The sequence below is a fragment of the Podarcis melisellensis genome (assembly GCF_964234715.1).
Source record: "Podarcis melisellensis genome assembly, chromosome: 16".
Classification (NCBI taxonomy): Eukaryota; Metazoa; Chordata; class Lepidosauria; order Squamata; family Lacertidae; genus Podarcis; species Podarcis melisellensis.
In genome coordinates, this window is record NC_138533.1 from 1,037,251 (window position 1) to 1,055,623 (window position 18,373).

An 18,373-nucleotide genomic window follows, 5' to 3' on the forward strand; every position below is an offset into this window, starting at 1 on the left:
GGTTCTGAAACTAGACTTGTTTCATTATCCACTTAATAAATGTGCTAAATTGAGCAAGAGAAAGGGGAATTATCAAGAATTAAGAATATGTATGAAAAAATTAAGGTTTGTTTCTACCCATGACTGCCCACCCATTCTGTCCACCAGCACCAACTACTTTCTAGAACCTGCATTTGTTTCTGCACTAAAGAGGACCATATAGGGCTGTTTTCAAATGTGGTTACCTGGCAAGTTTTTTAACTCGCCTCCAGTGATTTTCATTGATTATAGTGGGCCTGCAAGTTAAGTTCATTTTACGTTGGTGGGGAAAAGTAAATACAGCGGTACCTCGGGTTACATACCCTTCAGGTTACATACGCTTCAGGTTACAGACTCCGCTAACCCAGAAGTAGTGCTTCAGGTTAAGAACTTTGCTTCAGGATGAGAACAGAAATCTTGCTCCAGCGGCACGGCAGCAGCAGGAGGCCCCATTAGCTAAAGTTGTGCTTCAGGTTAAGAACAGTTTCAGGTTAAGAACGGACCTCCAGAACAAATTAAGTTCTTAACCCGAGGTACCACTGTAAACAAATGGAGAGCAGGGAAAACCCACCATGAGCTGCTCTCCATTTCTTTGCCCCCTTCTCCCTGCACTCCCACCTTGCAGGCCAGCTGTACTCAAATGTTTTTTGACTGCACAGTTTTTGGCTACTTTCCATTGTGTGAAATAGATGGATTGATACTTTCTCCTTTGTAAAATCCACAAAAGCTCTCCTTTTTTGAACCTTGCCTTTGTTTTCTTCTGCCTAGCTGCACTCGTTCTTGAGGAGTATCTCCTTCAACAACAGTGCTGGTGACTTAGTGTCCTTTGATGAGAAAGGGGAGTTAGCAGGTGGATTTGATATTATTAACTGGGTTACTTTTCCAAACCAAACCTTCTCCCGAGTGAAAGTAGGAAAGATAGTTCCACAAGGATCACAAAATGTAGACTTCAACATGAATAAGGAAACCATCACATGGCACAGATCCTTTAATCAGGTGGGACCATTGGATTTTATTTTTATTTTTATTATTTTTCTGGACGATTGGTTTTTAAAAAATGAAGTATTGTTATTAAGAATACAAATTATAAGGTTAATTTAGACATTCTTTATCATAATAAGCAAATTGTTTAAGTATAACCCATATCCAACAAGTTATTCTCCCATCATACATGAGGTAAGTAGTAGATCTTCTTTAGAGTTCTGGTTTGAAAGTATATAATGGTAAAATATTCCACTATTTTGAATATGGAATATTGTAGGCTCCCAACTCTCCTCCTCCCTGATCAATGGCCAGGCTGGTTTTCAGACTGATGAAAGTCCAATACCATCTGGTGGAGCAAAGGTTCCACATCGCTCATATATAGGATTTCAGTATAACACTTTAATGCTTTGCGCATGAATGTAGGAGTAAATCATGCTGAACCTAGTGAGATTTCCAGCTCAGAAGACAAGGAGAGGATAAGTTGCCCATTTGTTTTGAAAGAAGATTGATTGTCTTGTGGTGCTTCTCTCAGATTAATGTATGTGCTTCCTATTTTACCTTCTTCATGAACTCCCTGTATTGCAAAGTCTGTTGTCTTCTCTGTCCTCTCTCCACCCTCCATCTTTGTGCAGATGAAAAATTCAATATCCTTTCTTATTCATTCCCAATATTTACATTACAGTTTATTTACACATAAAACACACCTTTCTGGAATAAAGTTAATCAGTCAGCTGATCTCTTCTCTTTGGTTAAAACTGTTTTGTTCACAAGGCACCAAGAGAGCTACATTTTCTCCTCTTTTTATGGATAGGTGCTGCCCCTTGCCTTGTGTAATGATCACTGCCAGCCAGGCTACAGCAGAAAGAAGAAGGAGGGGTTGCCATTTTGTTGCTATGATTGTGCTTCGTGTCCAAATGGAATGATTTCAAATCAAATGGGTAAGAGACATAATCTGCTAATTTGTAAAATGCTTCCTAATATATATTTCACCTCTTTCCTTCAGTACTCCTAAAGAGTGCGGAATCGGGTGGCGCTGTGGGTTAAACCACAGAGCCTAGGCCTTGCTGATCAGAAGGTCGCCGGTTCGAATCCCCGCAATGGGGTGAGCTCCCGTTGCTCAGTCCCTGCTCCTGCCCACCTACCAGTTTGAAAGCACATCAAAGTGCAAGTAGATAAACAGGTACTGCTCCGGCAGTAAGGTAAACAGCGTTTCCGTGGGCTGCTCTGGTTCGCCAGAAGCGGCTTAGTCATGTTGGCCACATGACCCGGAAGCTGTACGCCGACTCCTTCGGCCAGTAAAGCGAGATGAGCACCACAACCCCAGAGTTGGGCACGACTGGACCTAACGGTCAGGGGTCCCTTTACTTTTTACTCCTAAAGAGAGCAGCAGCTGCACTGATATCTGGAAGAAAGAACATAGTTGGGGAAACTAGATCCAGAACTTTTACAAGTGAGATCTGTAGAAATGGGTGTGGAATGTGTCTAGTGTAATCTGCCTGCTTCCTACATGCTACATCATTAGGATTGGATAGTTTTAGGTGTGTGATCCAAAAATGGTCTCCTTACCCAGAACAGTCCTCAGCCCAGTCTCTGAGCTGAAAGTGGCTATTCTCAAGAACTCTCCATCACCACGAAGATCTCTCTGGGTGCTTTCCAGTGAGTCTGGTCTTACTATTTTGCACATTGTACCACTAAGGGCACAACCAAAGTCAATATTTCTGATCACTAATTCCAAATGAAGGACAGAGTAGATGAACAATCCATGCACTTTAGGCCCATCAAAATTTAGAATCTGTTGCGGATTATGCATAGTGGCTGGAAATTGCACAAACTATTGTTAATATCCACATATATCTGATTCTTTCCCCAACTAATTAATGTCTTGTTTGTTGGAATTCATATATCACTCATTTAATTTTTTTCAGATATGGATTATTGTTTCCAATGCCAAGATGACCAATTTCCAAACAAGGACAGAGATCAATGCATCCCCAAACGCCAACATTTTCTTTCCTACGCAGAACCTTTAGGGTTCGTTTTAGCTTCCTCAGCTCTGGTCTTTTCTCTGGTCACAGCTTGGATACTTGGCGTCTTCTCCAGGAATGGGGACACTCCCATTGTCAAAGCCAACAACCGGGACCTCACCTAAACTCTGCTTCTTTTCCTCCTGCTCTGCTTCCTCTGCTCCTTGCTGTTCATTGGCCAGCCTCACCCAGTGAGCTGCTCTTTACGACAAACGGCCTTTGGCATCATCTTCTCCATTGCTGTGTCTTGTGTCTTGGCCAAAACCATCACGGTGGTTCTGGCTTTCATGGCCACCAAACGAGGATCCAGGATGAGGAAATGGGTGGGGAAATCTCTCACAAACTCGGTTCTTCTTGCTTGCTGCTCCGTTCAAACCAGCATTTGTGCTGCTTGGCTCTGTACGGCTCCTCCCTTCCCAGATGTGGACATGAACTCTCTGGTGGAGGAAATCATTGTGGAATGCAACGAAGGTTCTGTCGCGATGTTTTATTCTGTCCTGGGTTATCTGGGATTCCTGGCCATGGTCAGCTTCACTATGGCTTTCCTGGCCAAGAGGTTGCCAGACAGTTTCAACGAAGCCAAGTTCATCACCTTCAGCATGTTGGTGTTCTGCAGCGTTTGGCTGTCCTTTGTTCCCTCTTATCTGAGCACCAAAGGAAAGCAGATGGTGGCTGTGGAGGTCTTTTGCATCTTGGCCTCCAGCGCAGGTTTGCTGGGTTGTATCTTTGCCCCCAAATTGTACATAATTATTCTGAGGCCCGACTTGAACAGCAAAGACCACTTAATTCTGAGGAGCAAATAGGAATCAACTTGCGTTGATGCTTATTGTTTGCTGGCATTTATTGGAAGAAAACTAGACAAAGTAATTCCTTTCATTTCTCAATTCATATCCTTTTCATCGTTTTCATCCCTCGCTTGTCATTGGCTATTTCTATACAGCATTTTTCACAAGTGAATCTGTGCTGAAAGTGGTCTGCAGAATAATCCAAATCTAAACACTGTAATACAAAAGAACACAGGAAGAGCCTGGTGGATCAGGCCCATAGCCCGTCTGGTCCAGCCTCCTGTTCTCACAGTGGCCAACCAGATGCCTCAAAGGGGAAGCTGCAAGCAGGATTCAAGCACAAGAACACTTTCCCCTCCTTCGGTTTCCAGCAACTCGTATTCAGGAACATGGCTGCCTCCAACTGTGGCATCAGTGCTGAGCCATCCTGGCTAGGAGACATCAATAGTCCTCTCCTCTGTGAATTCATCTAGGGCTCTTTTAAAGCCATCTATTCTGGTGGCCATCCCTGCCCCCTGTGGGAGTGACTTCCATAGTTTAACAATGCACTGTATATACAGCAACCATGCATAATAAGACATGGAACCAATGGAATGTAACAGTGGTAAAAACATTAAATGAATAGATGATTAAAACAGTAATCACCAGCAATGCACAGTTCAAGTATCTTGTGTATTTGTGCTTTGAATATAGAGCAATGTTCTCATGTGGGGATTTAGGAGGAATATGTTGAGTCTGAATTCCTTTTCTCTTGGCATGTTTTGAAACTTTTTGTCTTGCAGCCCTTGAAACAGCAAGTTAGTGGCAGCTGCTGCTCATGGGGACTATTAGGGAAGGAGAAGGCAAGGAGACCAACAGGAGGTGGCGCCAGAGTCAGTAATAGACAGAACCACCACATGATTTGCTGAGGTCCTGCAGGTAGATTCGGGGAGGAAATATGGAAATTTTCAGAGTAGTGCCCCAATTACCCTACTACTCTCCACTGCACCTAGTACCTGTGACTACAAGTGCACACTTTGCAGACTGGATCTGTGAATAGCCCAGAGACATCCTGTGATGGTCTGAGGAGGATGACCTGCCTTGCGTTACATCGAGAAAACGATGGCTGCTGTCATGGATCTATGGCACCGTGGTTCAGTGTAATGAATGGTTGTAGAATAATCCAGAAATCATCTGATCTGTCAGTCGCTATACTTATGAATAGCAGCAATATAACGTAAGATAGCGTTATTTTATGAAGCAATCCTAAAGATAACTGTGATGCACATGGTTTAAATTTTAGTGAGGAAATCAGTTTAATATAGTAGGGTGCTAAAGGTGTATCCCTTCATGGAGAGAGATGGTCAGTGTGAAACATGTAACTTCTGCCGAGTCTATACTTTATGTATTTATTTGAAAACTATATTATACATATATCTATACGTAATCAAGGAAGGCTGCTGATCACAGAATGTTGCTGAAAAATCCTGTATAACATGGCAGAACAGTATGAACATTTTTAATCCTTTCAATCATCATTCACGTGAAGATACATAGCCACATCCAGCTTGCTTCAGAAAATGAATTTGTCACATTTCCAAGTGGGACTTCAAAACAAGTGTTCAATATTTATTTCCCACTGGTGCTCATGCACCTAGAAATGCCACCTCAGACCCAGAATCTCTGACTTTATCTTCTCTGTGTAATGGTTTTCATTTCATCTATCAATCGCAGACACATCTGGCGATTTGGACACAGGATTTTGCCCTGTGCCCATCCTTATGCTGCATCTATGACGTTGGGTTTGGAAGACAGAGCATGCATCACCTGGATGGGCCAGTGGGACATGCGCTGGAATGCCTTTATCCCATAAGTTGAGCAAGAGATGAAGAGAATGACTTGGTCAACAGAAAAAGCATTGACTTTATCCTGGCAGAGGTTTCTGACCTCAAAAATTGTGAGAGGTGCACCCAGGCCAACCTCCATGTGTAATCAATAAAGCTGAGACCAGTTTTTAACCCCATAAAATTGTTCTGTCAACCAGCAATACAAGATGCTTTAAAGAATGGCAAAAAGATATCACTAGGTTTATATGGCAGGGGTAGAAACCAAGAACAAAGTATAAATTATTGACTGATGCCGAAGAGAGAGGTGGATTCTCCTTACCAGATTTGAAATTATATTTTGAGGCGTCTTGTCTTTGCTGGTTAAAAGAATGGATATTGTTCAATCCAACTATGGATTGAAAAAGGATTTATAAAAATAGAGTTATGAAAGAGATGTAGAAGGGGGAATCATTACATTAAGATCCACAGTGGGGGGAAGGGAAGTCAAAAGGGATTATATGTTTACGTATTTAATTAATTTGTTAAAGTAAAATAGAAAATAAAATTTATATATAAAAAGAAATTAATCCAGTTCGACTCGTCACACAAAAAATCAGGATTGTTCTATGCTTAAAGAAGTACCCCTGCTCAAATTCTCATCATATCTCTTACATCAACATTTACGAAGTAATTTACTTAAGAAGGTGATCTTCCTTCCTTCCTTTCTCTATTTCTACTCATTAGTTGCTCCCTGTTGTTCAGCTCAGGCCTCCAAACAATAATATAACATTTGGGAGAAAAGATGCAACCCAGTAATCCAGCACTGGAGCATAAAATGGAGAAGATCTCCACAGCCACCATGTATTTCCCTTTGGTGCTCAGGTAGGTTGGAACAAAGGACAACCAAACACTGCAAAACACCAACATGCTGAAAGTGATAAATTTGGCTTCGTTGAAACTGTCAGGTAATTTTCTGGCTAGAAAAGCCACAAAGAAACTGACAATGGCCAGGAAGCCCATATAGGCTAAGACACAATAAAACATGACAGCTGATCCCTCATTACATTCCAGTATGATTTCCCCATTCATCGAGGACATGTTCCTGTCTGGGAATGGTGGAGAAGTAGTTAACCAAAAAATGCAAATTGCAGCTTGGATAAAGGAGCAGGAAAAGACAATAGCGTTTGCCAGCCCTTTCCCCACCCATTTTCTCATGCTGGATCCGGGTTTGGTGGCCAAGAATGCCAGTACCACAGTGGTGGTCTTTGCCAAGACAGAGGACAGGGCGACAGCAAAGACAATCCCGAAAGTCATTTGTCGGAGGAGGCAAAGAATCTTTTCAGGCTGTCCAATGAAGAGAAAAGAGCAGAGGAAACAAAGGAGAAAGGAGAGGAGGAGGATGTAGGTGAGGGTCCGGTTGTTGGCTTTGACGATGGGAGTGTTGTTGTGCTTCACAAAGGTTCCAAGTACCAGAACTGTGACCAAAGAGAAAAACATGGCCAAGGCAACTAAGATGATCCCTAAATTTTCTTTGTAAGAGAGGTAATTTAAAACCTTGAGAATGCATTGAGTTTGGTATTTGTTGGGATATTCATCTTCTGGGCATTTGATACAGGCATCCATATCTGGAAAAAATGAATGAATCAGCATTTAAAATGGCAGGAAGTCAACTGATAATGTATCCCAAACAATCTTGGTTGTCTTACATTTTATCTTATATGCCAGGTACCAGATACAGTGGTACCTTGGGTTACAGACGCTTCAGGTTACATATGTTTCAGGTTACAGACTCCACTAACCCAGAAATATTACCTCGGGTTAAGAACTTTGCTTCAGGATGAGAACAGAAATCACACGGCGGTGGTGCGGCAGTGGTGGGAGGCCCCATTAGCTAAAGTGGTGCTTCAGGTTAAGAACAGTTTCAGGTTAAGAATGGACCTCCGGAATGAATTAAGTACATAATCAGAGGTACCACTGTATATGGAAAGAGGACTTTGTCTGGTCAGCGCCTGAAATACAGGTTGGTCTGGTTGTGAAAAGGAAAAGCAGTCCCCAATCTACCCATGTAGAATATATATTGAATAGGTCCTGTGACTTCAGAAAGGGCCTTTGCAGTGTTTATGTCACTCCCTGGTCCAGGAAGCCACTTTCCTCTTTTTTATTCAGAAAGGCATTTTGACTATTAAATTCCAGATTTTATTATTATATATACATATATTTATGTAGTTACTTTAAGTTAATATTACATTGATGGGCTCCCTTTCACCCAGAGATCTAAAGAATTCTGTTCTGCAAACTGTCCTAATAAATATTTGCGGGATAGACGTTCTCCAAACAAATCTAATAAATATACATGCTGTGGAAATTTCTTGGCGTCGTGCCCCTTACCCTTCTGGCTAGATATCATCCCTTCTGCACATGGAGCACAATCATAGCAGCAAAAATTCTCTCCTTCCCTCTTTTTCCTGCTGTAGCCAGGATAGCAGTGGTCATTGCACACAGAAGCAGGCAGCACCTTAGTGGTATAAGCAACAAGAGATTGAGTGTTTCATATATGTGAGGGGAAACTAGCTGGCTCTGCTCCCCCAGCCGTACCCTTGCAAGCCCTTTCTGCAACCTCCCAATTGTTGGGGTCTTAGTGTATGCAGCTAGGGGTCTTCTCTGCTGAATTTCTGCTTGTGTTGGCCATGTCGATAGATTTGGAAGGCTGCATGAATAGAGAAGGGCCCCTGATGCAGGCACTGAGCCACCCAAATATGGAGGATGCCACAGTAAGCCAATGAGAGCACAATGGAGGACTGGTGCCAATAGGCTCATCTTCACTATAACAATTAAATTATACCAGCCATGTGAGGGTTAAACAAGTGTCTTGGAAAGAACTGTTCTGAAAATAGTGGGCTGTTGAAATTGACTGATAGCATTGGAGGGTCTAGCCATGATTTTGAAAAAGGAAGCAAGATGAGTTTGGAAAGGAACTTGAAGGGCTTGTCACAGCCTCTGTCAAAGATAAGTCAAGCTTTACAAACCATAATATTCTCTTCCAGCTCAGGCTGAAGCGGGAGACAAAAGAGGATTGTTGACTTCTTAAAAATAATGAGAGTTTGCCAATAAGTAGGTTCTAATTGCAGAGGGCTGAAAAAGTAAAGAAAATTGGAGTAGCTTGAAAATGGCCAGTCTGCAACAGCTGACTGTTGGCTTTGAATTATAACACTAGAAATCCTAGTTTGTGCTTCAGAAGGGAAGTGAGCTTGCCATGGCAAGGAAACCCCAGAAGAAGAAGAAGAGGAAGAAGAGTAGAAGAAGAAGAGGAAGAAGAGGAAGAAGAGTAGAAGAAGAGTTTGGATTTGATATCCTGCCTTTCACTCCCTTTAAGGAGTCTCAAAGCGGCTAACATTCTCCTTTCCCTTCCTCCCCCACAACAAACACTGTGAGGTGAGTGGGGCTGAGAGACTTCAAAGAAGTGTGACTGACCCAAGGTCACCCAGCAGCTGCATGTGGAGGAGCAGGGAAGCGAACCCGGTTCACCAGATTACGAGACTACCGCTCTGAACCACTACACCACACTGGATCTCAGAGATGAAAAAGGTGTCTTTTTCGGCTAGGGCTCATCCATCCCATTCTCATAGAATTGGGAATTGGAAAGTGTAAACTCCAAAGAACTTTGTTACCTATAGGATAGTGTCATATGCAGAAGCAGCATGAAAGTCACAGAAACAGTGTAAACTGCCATTTTAAAAATCTGAATTATCTGAGGAAACTAAATTTGGGGGAATCGGATGAGAGAGACCCTCTCCAAATGCCCCATTTCTTGATCCCAGGAAACCGAGTCTTCGGTTTTAAACAAATTTAAGGTTGGGTAATATGCAGTTCTGAACACTGATATAGTTTAACATAATCTTTGAGGGTCTTGTTACATTTTTGATTTCTATTGTAATGGCCAATGGTAACAAACAAAAAGACTTGAAAGATTGAACTCTCCTTTTATTGCATTGCTACAAATAAGGGAAGGAACTGCGCCATATAATCATAAAACATTGCAACCTTGCATTATTCAGGACACGAAGAGCAGGTAGAATCACCCACTGGCAAACACTGAGCTTTTCTCTTTTAATATAACCAGGTATTTCCAGCTGTATCTCACCTGATTAAAAACTGGATGCCATATAATCTGGTCTTCATAAATGGTTAACTCTTTGCCTGGAGGAGCCTGCGGTTCTAGTCTTCCAACTTTGACTCTAACCACTGAGCCATTGGGGAACATCACCCAGTTTGTGACGTCAAAACCAGCCACTAATTCTCCGTTGTCATCAAAATGCACAGTGTCTCCTGCAGTGTTATTGAATAAGATGTTACTCAGAAAGAGATGGACCTAGATTGGAAAAGCATATGAAGTCTTGAAATGATTTCATTGAGTGTCACAAAGGCTTATATCATACTTTTTTTGGTGACTTTATCTACCTGACATTCTAATCCTTATGTTTGTCTCAATTTTAAACAGCCACTATTTTATAATATGAATGACCGTGATCCAAAATGAAATAGAAATACAGCCGCAAACATTTTTGGATTAAATGAATTATTCAAGCAGACAGTTCCTTTCACAGCAATCTACAGCTAGCTGGCTTTAAAAAGAAAAAGTGTTGGGTTGTAGTTACCTGCCATGGTTGCATATTTTGAAATACCAGTTTCTCTCCTCCTGCTGTTCTTCTCCACCTGGAGCTGGATTCATATAACGCATTCAAAGCATGCGCCACAGCATAGACGGCATTGTAAACACTGTAGCTGTGGCCTGTCATTTTCATTTCAAACAGAATGCCAGGAAGGCTCTCCAGCTTCTCCTCCCCAGTGCAGGTTTTCTTTTTATCTTCCTCCTTCTCCCTCCCTTCAGAAACAGTTAATGAGCAGTCGAATGCCTGTTCCCAGAAGTCTTGGATAAAACCATCTCCTTTGGCCCAGGAAGGTCTTAACATTTGAATGAACCTTTGGAATCCTAATGGCTGATTTGAGTGAACGGTGAAGGATATGGAACCATGGAAGGTTTGCATATCCCAGTTCTTCTGTATGGAGTGTGCTGCAAAATCCCAGTGGGATGTAGCAATCCACACTTTACCCACGGGTGAAATGCCAATTAAGGGTGCTATAAACAGCATTGTTATCAATACCTGAAAGCATGGGTGTTCTCCATAAATAAAAAATACACTGGGTTTTCTCTCAAACAAAGTAATATAACTTTCCAAGTGTTGGAAAGCATAGTCTATCATCTCGTCCACATAATTCCATTTTGGTATTCTTACTATGAGGGCATGACAGATACCATTTTGGGAGAGGATTGGCACCATTGCCTGCAGAAACCTGTCTGCTTTGTCATCGTCCACAGCAGCAAGTCCAACCCATGTCCATCCAAAATGCTGAAGCAACCACACAGCTCCCATTTGCTGGTGGGCTTCATTTGGGACCATCTGGTACAACAATGGTAACAGCAGTTTGACACTTTGCTCTGGCCAAAATGATCCATAGGTGAGCTGAAATAAAACATATACGTATTGGAAGGGTTTCTTTATCCTAAAAGAAGTATGCTTCATATGTCTCTATTTGATCTCCTTATATTACTTGCAACAAAGATTTGCACTGCATCAACATCATTCTAATTTTATTCTAGTCATCCAAAGTTTCCCGTTTCCCTCTCAGGTTTTGTCACTGATGAATTATATGGATGATCTCCTTTGTCTAGGTCATTGATAGAAATTTTGAAGGTGAGTCCCAAGACAGAGCCCCGAAGCATCCCAGTTTATATCCCTCCCAACTTTAATGGGGAACCATCAATGAGCATTCTTTGAGTACAGTTTTTTGATGTGGTCAGAATCCATCTGCCTATATGGTTAAATTGCATGTTACCCATTGGATAAACCAAAATAACATGGACACTTCAATCAAAGAATTTTCTGAAATCCGGATAGTGTGCCACAGTTGTAAAATCTCATTCACCCAGCTTACCTGTGGAGTCTTGTGGATTGCTGAAAAGATGGCCACGTTGGCTGAGATTTCAGAGATACACCCTCCAATGAGTGCTATCAGATTGTTCTGGTTGTCACACTTGAAGTTGGGGACAAACCTATGTTGTGTGGAAAGCAGGTTCATTGTCACCTTATAGGTCATCCTGGCAGCATAATAGCTATTGAGGATGTGGAACCCTAGAGAAATATTGGATAAGATGTTGGGATTCTCGTTTACCTCCTTGACAGCAAATGCTAAGGCCAGGATGTGCTGATAATTCTTTGGGACTGAGCTGTAAGGAGAGTTAATAAAGTAACAATCGCATTAAAAGCAAATTTGTACTCTTCCTCATCACTCAGCTGCATCTTCCAAGATTGATGTGTAGTTTTTAATTGCACAGGGTTATAGACAGTACTATCAATCCATTTTATACAAGCATAAGCTTTTCTAATACTTTTCCAGTACGCTTAAACATTTGAAAGTAGGAAGAAGACATGAACATTTGAAAGTTAGGGACAATATTTTCTTTAGAGATAAATATGTATCTCAAGCATACTCTTTCAGAGAGTCAGATTTATTAACAGTCCTTCTCTTGTGTATTTTCCAGTGTGCCTCTAGTTACAGAAATAAACCCAACTTTGTTTCTTTGCAGGGTGGGAGAGAAAGATATGCAAATTAGATGTCAGAAAACAAGAGGAGAAAGAAACATTGTGTTATCTCTTCAGGAAAGGTAAAGGTACCCCTGACCGTTAGGTCCAGTCGCAGATGATTCTGGGGTTGCACGCTCATCTCGCTCTATAGGCCAAGGGAGCTGGCGTTTGTCTGCAGACAGTTTTTCCAGGTCATGTGGTCAGCATGACTAAGCCTCCTCTGGCCAGAGCGGTACCTATTTATCTACTTGCACTTTGACATGCTTTCGAACTGCTAGGTTGGCAGGAGCAGGGGCCAAGCAACAGAAGCTCACCCTGTAGTGGGGATTCGAACTGCCAACCTTCTGATTGGCAAGCCCAAGAGGCTCTGTGGTTTAGACCACAGCACCACCCACTCTTTACTATGTTATATTTTTACTCTTTACTATGGCACTAAGAAATTGAAAATTAAAAATACCAGGAGTTCTGTGGTAAAAGTGAGTAGGGGTATAAACCACCAAGTGTTTTTTTTCCTAGAGGAGGAAAACAAAACAGAGGGACCATTCATTCTCAATTGGCTTCTGAAGGAATCTTACAAGTTGTATCAAATATGATGTATAACAATTGCAGTCCCTCATTTCTTACACTTAAAATTAAGCACAGCATTCCTTAATGACCTGCACCATGTGTGTGTGTGTGTGTGTGTGTGTATGTGTGTGTGTGTGTGAGAGAGAGAGAGAGAGAGAGAGAGAGAGAGAGAGAGGAGAAAAGAAGAAGAGGAATACGAAGAAGAATACGAGTGTCTTACAAAGGATCGTCAATCATCGTTTGTGAAGGCTGCTCCATGAATGATGGGGTATTAGAGTGGAATAAGACTTGAGAAACAATCTCACCAATGAGAAGGTCTCCGGGCTGATAAAAACCATGAGGAATAGGGAGGGGATCCTCAAACATGCTGAAATTAATAAAATGTGTGTTGCATGCAGTATGACACAGCAGTACAAGAAGGAAGGCTACCACCAGCATGATCCTGTTCATAAAACTGTCCCTCCAAAGATGCAGTGCCATGTTTCTGAGTGTAACAATCTATGCAACTGCTATCAGTTTTGCTCCAGTCCCAACTGAATGGTGGGTGATATTGTTGCTGCATGAATATACAGTACAGCTGGTTAGGGAAGCTGGTACCCTAATAATAGCTCCTTGTTCATCAGTGTTTCCAAATAGTCTGCTTTTATCCTTTGACAGAGAGTTATGAATTGCAATGCTGTTGTTGCTTTCTTCCTTTAAAAATTAAATGAAATGATAAAACATTCTGTTGGTGTGAAAAGATGCCAAAATTATAACCACGTGAATTCTCAATCTGTTTGCCCAGGTGAACAGACAATACATTTCAGGGCATCTCTATTATTTCATACAGCTGAATAAGGTTAAGTTTTCCACAGGAATAATATGTGGTTTGGAACTCAGAAAGGAAGAGAAAGTACGAGGCACAAATATGATCATGGTATCACAATTTGTGGTTAGAAATCATGGTGGAATAACTTGGTAGAAGCCAAACCTAACATATAAAAATTTAGGGTAATAACAAAAGATGTCTGAGCCCTACCTGTTCCTAGATCCAATTCTGACAAACACAAGAGTTTTATACCTCTTTTCAAATGTTTATTCTTGGTCTTGCTCACTGGCTCTGGGTGCCATTGCATCAGAGAGGGGAAAGCAGCAATTTTGACAATGATAGTTGTCACGGCCACCCAGGACGGGTCCCAGCTCACAAGAGACCTCACTCCGTTGCAGTTTATTTACAGGAAAAGTTTATTGAAGATTTCTGCTTCTCATACAGTTCAGCATCGTGGCCGTACGTCTGTCACGTTAGACCGCTGAAGTCCCCTCTGACTCCTCCCCTCTTCCACACCAACTTAATAGCCTGGCTCTAGACCACCTCTTCCTCTCCTTTCTTTTCCGCAGGGTCTTCCTGCCCCCCTGGGTTCCCTCTCTCCGTGACTCGCCTGAGGCTGAATCCTCTGCCGCCTCTTCCCCCCTCCTTCTGGCTTTAGGGCCGGGCTCCTCCCCTGAGCTCTCTCCACTTCCGCGCGCCTCTACGTTTGAACTTGGCGCGCGTACGTTGCTGCTGACCTTTCTTTCGACCGCTACACCACCCCTTGTTCTGCTCTCCACCCTTTCCGGCTGAACACCTTGCTCCAACCCCCTTTCTCTGTTCTCTCCTAATCCTGCTCCCTCCGAGAGGCTGACGACTCCACCCCCTTTACTCCGTTCCGGCTGAGACGCCTCTTGCTGCGTCTGTCTTCCACTGGGCTCCTCTCCGCTTCTCCCTTCTCCTCCCTTTTGCTTGATTAAGGTAACCCCCTTTTGAGAATCCTCTGACTCGCTGCTCAGACTCGTGGATTCCCTCAGAATTCCGTCATCTTCTTCCTCATCCTTCTGCCCCTCCTCCCACTCGCTCTCCGTCTCCTCTGTCATCTCCTCCTCTCTCCCAGAAACCCTGACATCCATCCCCCCCTCGAAGCCCCCCCTTCCCCCCTCCCGCTCGCCGGGTGCAGGTTGAGGAAAACGTGGTTCTTCCGGGGTCGGTTCAGGATACAAGTTGTCCACTTCAACGTTCTCCTCTGTCATCTCCGTATATGTGTGTTCGAACTCGGGTTCCCCACCCACAGACCTCACAGTCTCTTCCTCCATCACTGCTTCTCCTGGCGCTGCCTGCCAAGGACCTACCATCCATCTCTGACTCCATGCCTCCCTTGGCTGATCCACCCACCAACAAGGGCCTGTCTCCTCCCCCCCCAGTCTCGGATCCCTGGTCGGGCTTGTTTCGGGCGTATGGCCCTCGGGTGAGGAGAAACCCTCGAACGTGCTGTCTGACAAAGTGGGCGTGAAAAGCCAATCATCAAAATACTCCTCGGGCATGGGCTTGTGCGGAAAAAGTGCATGGAACTCCTCCTTCAACAGGGGTTCGTCCAACGCGTAACCCGGCACCCAGCTATTGGCAGAGGCCGGAGTGCCTTCCCTGGCTAGAAAATATTCAACTCCCTCCTCCCCCCATCTCGAGTCCAGTATCTCTGTGACCTCGTTAAGAGGTTCTGGTCTTGGCGATTCCCCCCCCTCAGGCGCCCTCCTACGTGGCTCTGGGAGTGCTCCTGACTCTTGAAACCTGTGTGGGGTTTTGTAGGGAGTGAGCACCGACCTATGAAAGACCGGGTGCACCCTGGAACCCTCCGGAAGGGCTAGACGAAAAGCCACCGGATTGATCTTAGCCTCAACTTGATATGGCCCTAGCTGCCTGTGTCCTAACTTCTTCTTGGCCAATGACCTGGCCGGCATCGCGTGGGCTGCTAACCACACCCAGTCCCCAATCTGGATGTCCTCTCCCGCCCTCCTGTGCTTATCGGCCTGCACCTTATACGCCTGTTTTGCCAGCTCCAAATGTCTCCGCAGCTCCTCGTGCACCTCTTGCAACTCCGCTGCAAACTGGTCGGCATCTTGAGGCCCCCCCCCTCCTGGTGCCGCAAATCTCGGGAAGGTCCTGGGATGACGGCCATTGTTCGCGAAGAAAGGCGTCACCCCGGTGGATGCGTGTTTCGTGTTGTTGTAGGCGAATTCAGCCATCGGCAGATAGTCCACCCACGCCGCAGGTCGCTGGTTGGCGTAGCACCGCAGGTACTGCTGCATGATCGCGTTGACCCTCTCCGCTTGACCGTTGGTTTGTGGATGTCTCGCCGATGTCAGGTTGATTTTGACGTGCAAGATGCCCAGAAGCTTTCGCCAGAAAGTGGAAACAAACTGGCGCCCCCTGTCGGACAAGACGGACTGCGGAAGTCCATGCACTCTGAAGACGTGATCGATGAAGAGCTTTGCGGTCTGTTCTGCCGTCGCCACCTTGGCACAAGGGATGAAATGCGCCATCTTGGTGAACAAGTCCACCACCACTAACACCGCCGTCTTACCTCTGGAGCTGGGCAGGTCCGTAACAAAGTCCAACGCTACCCTCTCCCACGGTTGCTGCGGTGTCTCCAGCGGTTCTAGCAATCCCGCCTGCTTCTGGTGCACTGGTTTGGACCTCTGGCAGATATCACACCTGGCGACGTAGTCCGCCACCTCTCCTCTCATCTGGGGCCACCAAAAGTCTCTAGCCACCAACTCCATCGTCTTCTCTTTGCCGAAATGGCCTGCACTAGGGGCGTCATGCAATTGTTGCAGAACCTTGGCTCGAAGATCGTCGGTGGGCACGTAAAGGGCACCCTTACGAGTCAAAAGTCCATCTTGCAATTGGAACTCATCGTTGTCTCGCGACCCTCCGCGTAGCTCCTCCATCTTGGACTGTGCAAACTGATCCCTTTGCAACGCGCGTCGCACCGCGTCCAGGTCGACTGCGATGGTAGCGCACGTCCACGCCTGCGGTGCGAAAATGTGCTTTGCTGCGATTGGAGCTGCTTCCTCCAAGTATTGCGGCTTTCGGGACAGCGCGTCTGCAATAACATTGGAGTCTCCTGGGATGTATTCTATTTTGAAGTCGAAATCCGCAAAGAACTCCGCCCAGCGCATGTGTCGCTGGGTCTGTAACTTAGCCGTCCGCCAATACTCTAAGTTCTTGTGATCCGTGCGGACTTGCACCGTGTGCTTGGCTCCTATTAAGAAGTGTCGCCACGCTTTGAAAGCTGCATGAATGGCCAACAACTCCCTGTCCCATATGGTATAATTGCGCTCCGTCTTGCTGAGCTTCCGGGAGTAGAACGCACCCGGTCTCCAGTTGCCTTGTGAATCCTCTTGCAAAAGAACGGCCCCAACCGCTCTGTCTGACGCATCGGTCTCTACCCGCATGGGTCTGCCGGGATTCACGTGGAGCAGCTGCTCTTCGGAGGCGAAAAGACCTTTAAGCGTCCGGAAGGACCGCTCCGCTTGTTCGGTCCAGACGAACTTCTTCTTCTTGGAACTGAGGGTGTCAGTGATAGCCGCCGTCGCGTTCGCAAAACCTTTAATAAACTTGCGGTAAAAATTGGCAAAGCCGATGAACCTCTGGACCTCTTTCCGATTTCGAGGGCTTTTCCAGTCCAACAGCGCTTGAACCTTAGCCCTGTCCATGGCCAGTCCCTCGTCGGACAACTTGTAGCCAAGGAAATCAACCTCTCTGACATCAAACTGGCATTTTTCCAACTTGGCGTACAGCCTGTGGTCCTTCAGCCTCTGCAGGACCTCCCTCACGTCCTTATCGTGATCCTCCGGCGATTCCGAGAAAATCAGGATATCGTCGAGAAAGCAGACACACTTCTTGTAGAGGAGACCTGCTAGCACGTGGTGCATAAATGCTTGAAAAACGTGGCTGCCATTTTGGAGACCGAAAGGCATGACTCTGTATTCGTATGTGCCCAGAGGGGTGAACATGGCGGTCTTCCACTCATCTCCTTTCCGGATGCGGATGAGATTGTAAGCTCCACGTAGGTCCAGCTTGGTGAAAATCTTGCCCCTCCTGACGGTCGCTAAAAGGTCGTCAATCTTGGGCATGGGGAAAGCTTTGGGCTTAGTCAAGCTGTTTATGAACCTGTAATCCACTATAAGCCTTTTTTGGGGCGTGTTTTTCTTCTTTACAAAGAACACAGGGCTGCCACCCGCTGCTTTAGATTCCTGGATGAAACCTCGCTTGAGGTTATGGTCTATGAACTCCCGAAGCTCTTGCATCTCGTCTTCCGACATGGAGTACAGCTTGGCAGCAGGCAGTTGCGCCCCTGGCACTAAATCAATCGCGCAGTCGTAAGGTCTGTGAGGCGGCAACTTGTCAGCTTCCTTCTCACAGAAAACCTCCAAGAAGTCCTGGTACTTGTGAGGCACTGTTTGCACCATACCCAGATGCAACTGCTGCTCGGCTTCTCCTCCCTGATCGGTCTGAAAGCAATGCTGAGCACAATACGATGAACAAAAGGTGATCTGCCGCTGGTACCACGCAACCGCGGGACTGTGCCTCTCCAGCCAACTCATGCCTAACACGATGGGTGTGTCCGATAAGTGGGTGACATTGAAACTAATAAGTTCTCGATGGTTGCCAATCTGCATCATCATGGGAGGGGTTTGCTGCACCACTTGCCCCCCCAGCAACTTCCTGCCGTCTACCGTGACCACGTTTAGAG

At 45.0% G+C, this 18,373-nt stretch overlaps 1 protein-coding gene and 1 pseudogene across 2 annotated transcripts in view; one reads left to right on the top strand and one right to left on the bottom strand.

Annotated features, from left to right (window-relative positions):
- The first annotated feature begins 2,929 nt into the window (after positions 1–2,929).
- LOC309358873 (vomeronasal type-2 receptor 26-like) lies at positions 2,930–3,829 on the top strand (annotated as a pseudogene). Its single transcript has one exon. The product of its transcript is annotated as a vomeronasal type-2 receptor 26-like (transcript).
- Positions 3,830–6,312: 2,483 nt separating this feature from the next.
- The window catches only part of LOC309358874 (vomeronasal type-2 receptor 26-like), a gene marked incomplete at both ends in the record, with an annotated part of 208,931 nt that continues 196,870 nt past the window's right edge, over positions 6,313–18,373 (bottom strand). Inside the window, 4 exons of the mRNA XM_081892142.1 lie at positions 6,313–7,241; positions 8,005–8,131; positions 9,758–9,985; positions 10,272–11,138. Coding sequence (XP_081748268.1) covers positions 6,313–7,241; positions 8,005–8,131; positions 9,758–9,985; positions 10,272–11,138 — 2,151 coding nt within the window. The remainder of the gene's footprint in view (positions 7,242–8,004; positions 8,132–9,757; positions 9,986–10,271; positions 11,139–18,373) is intronic.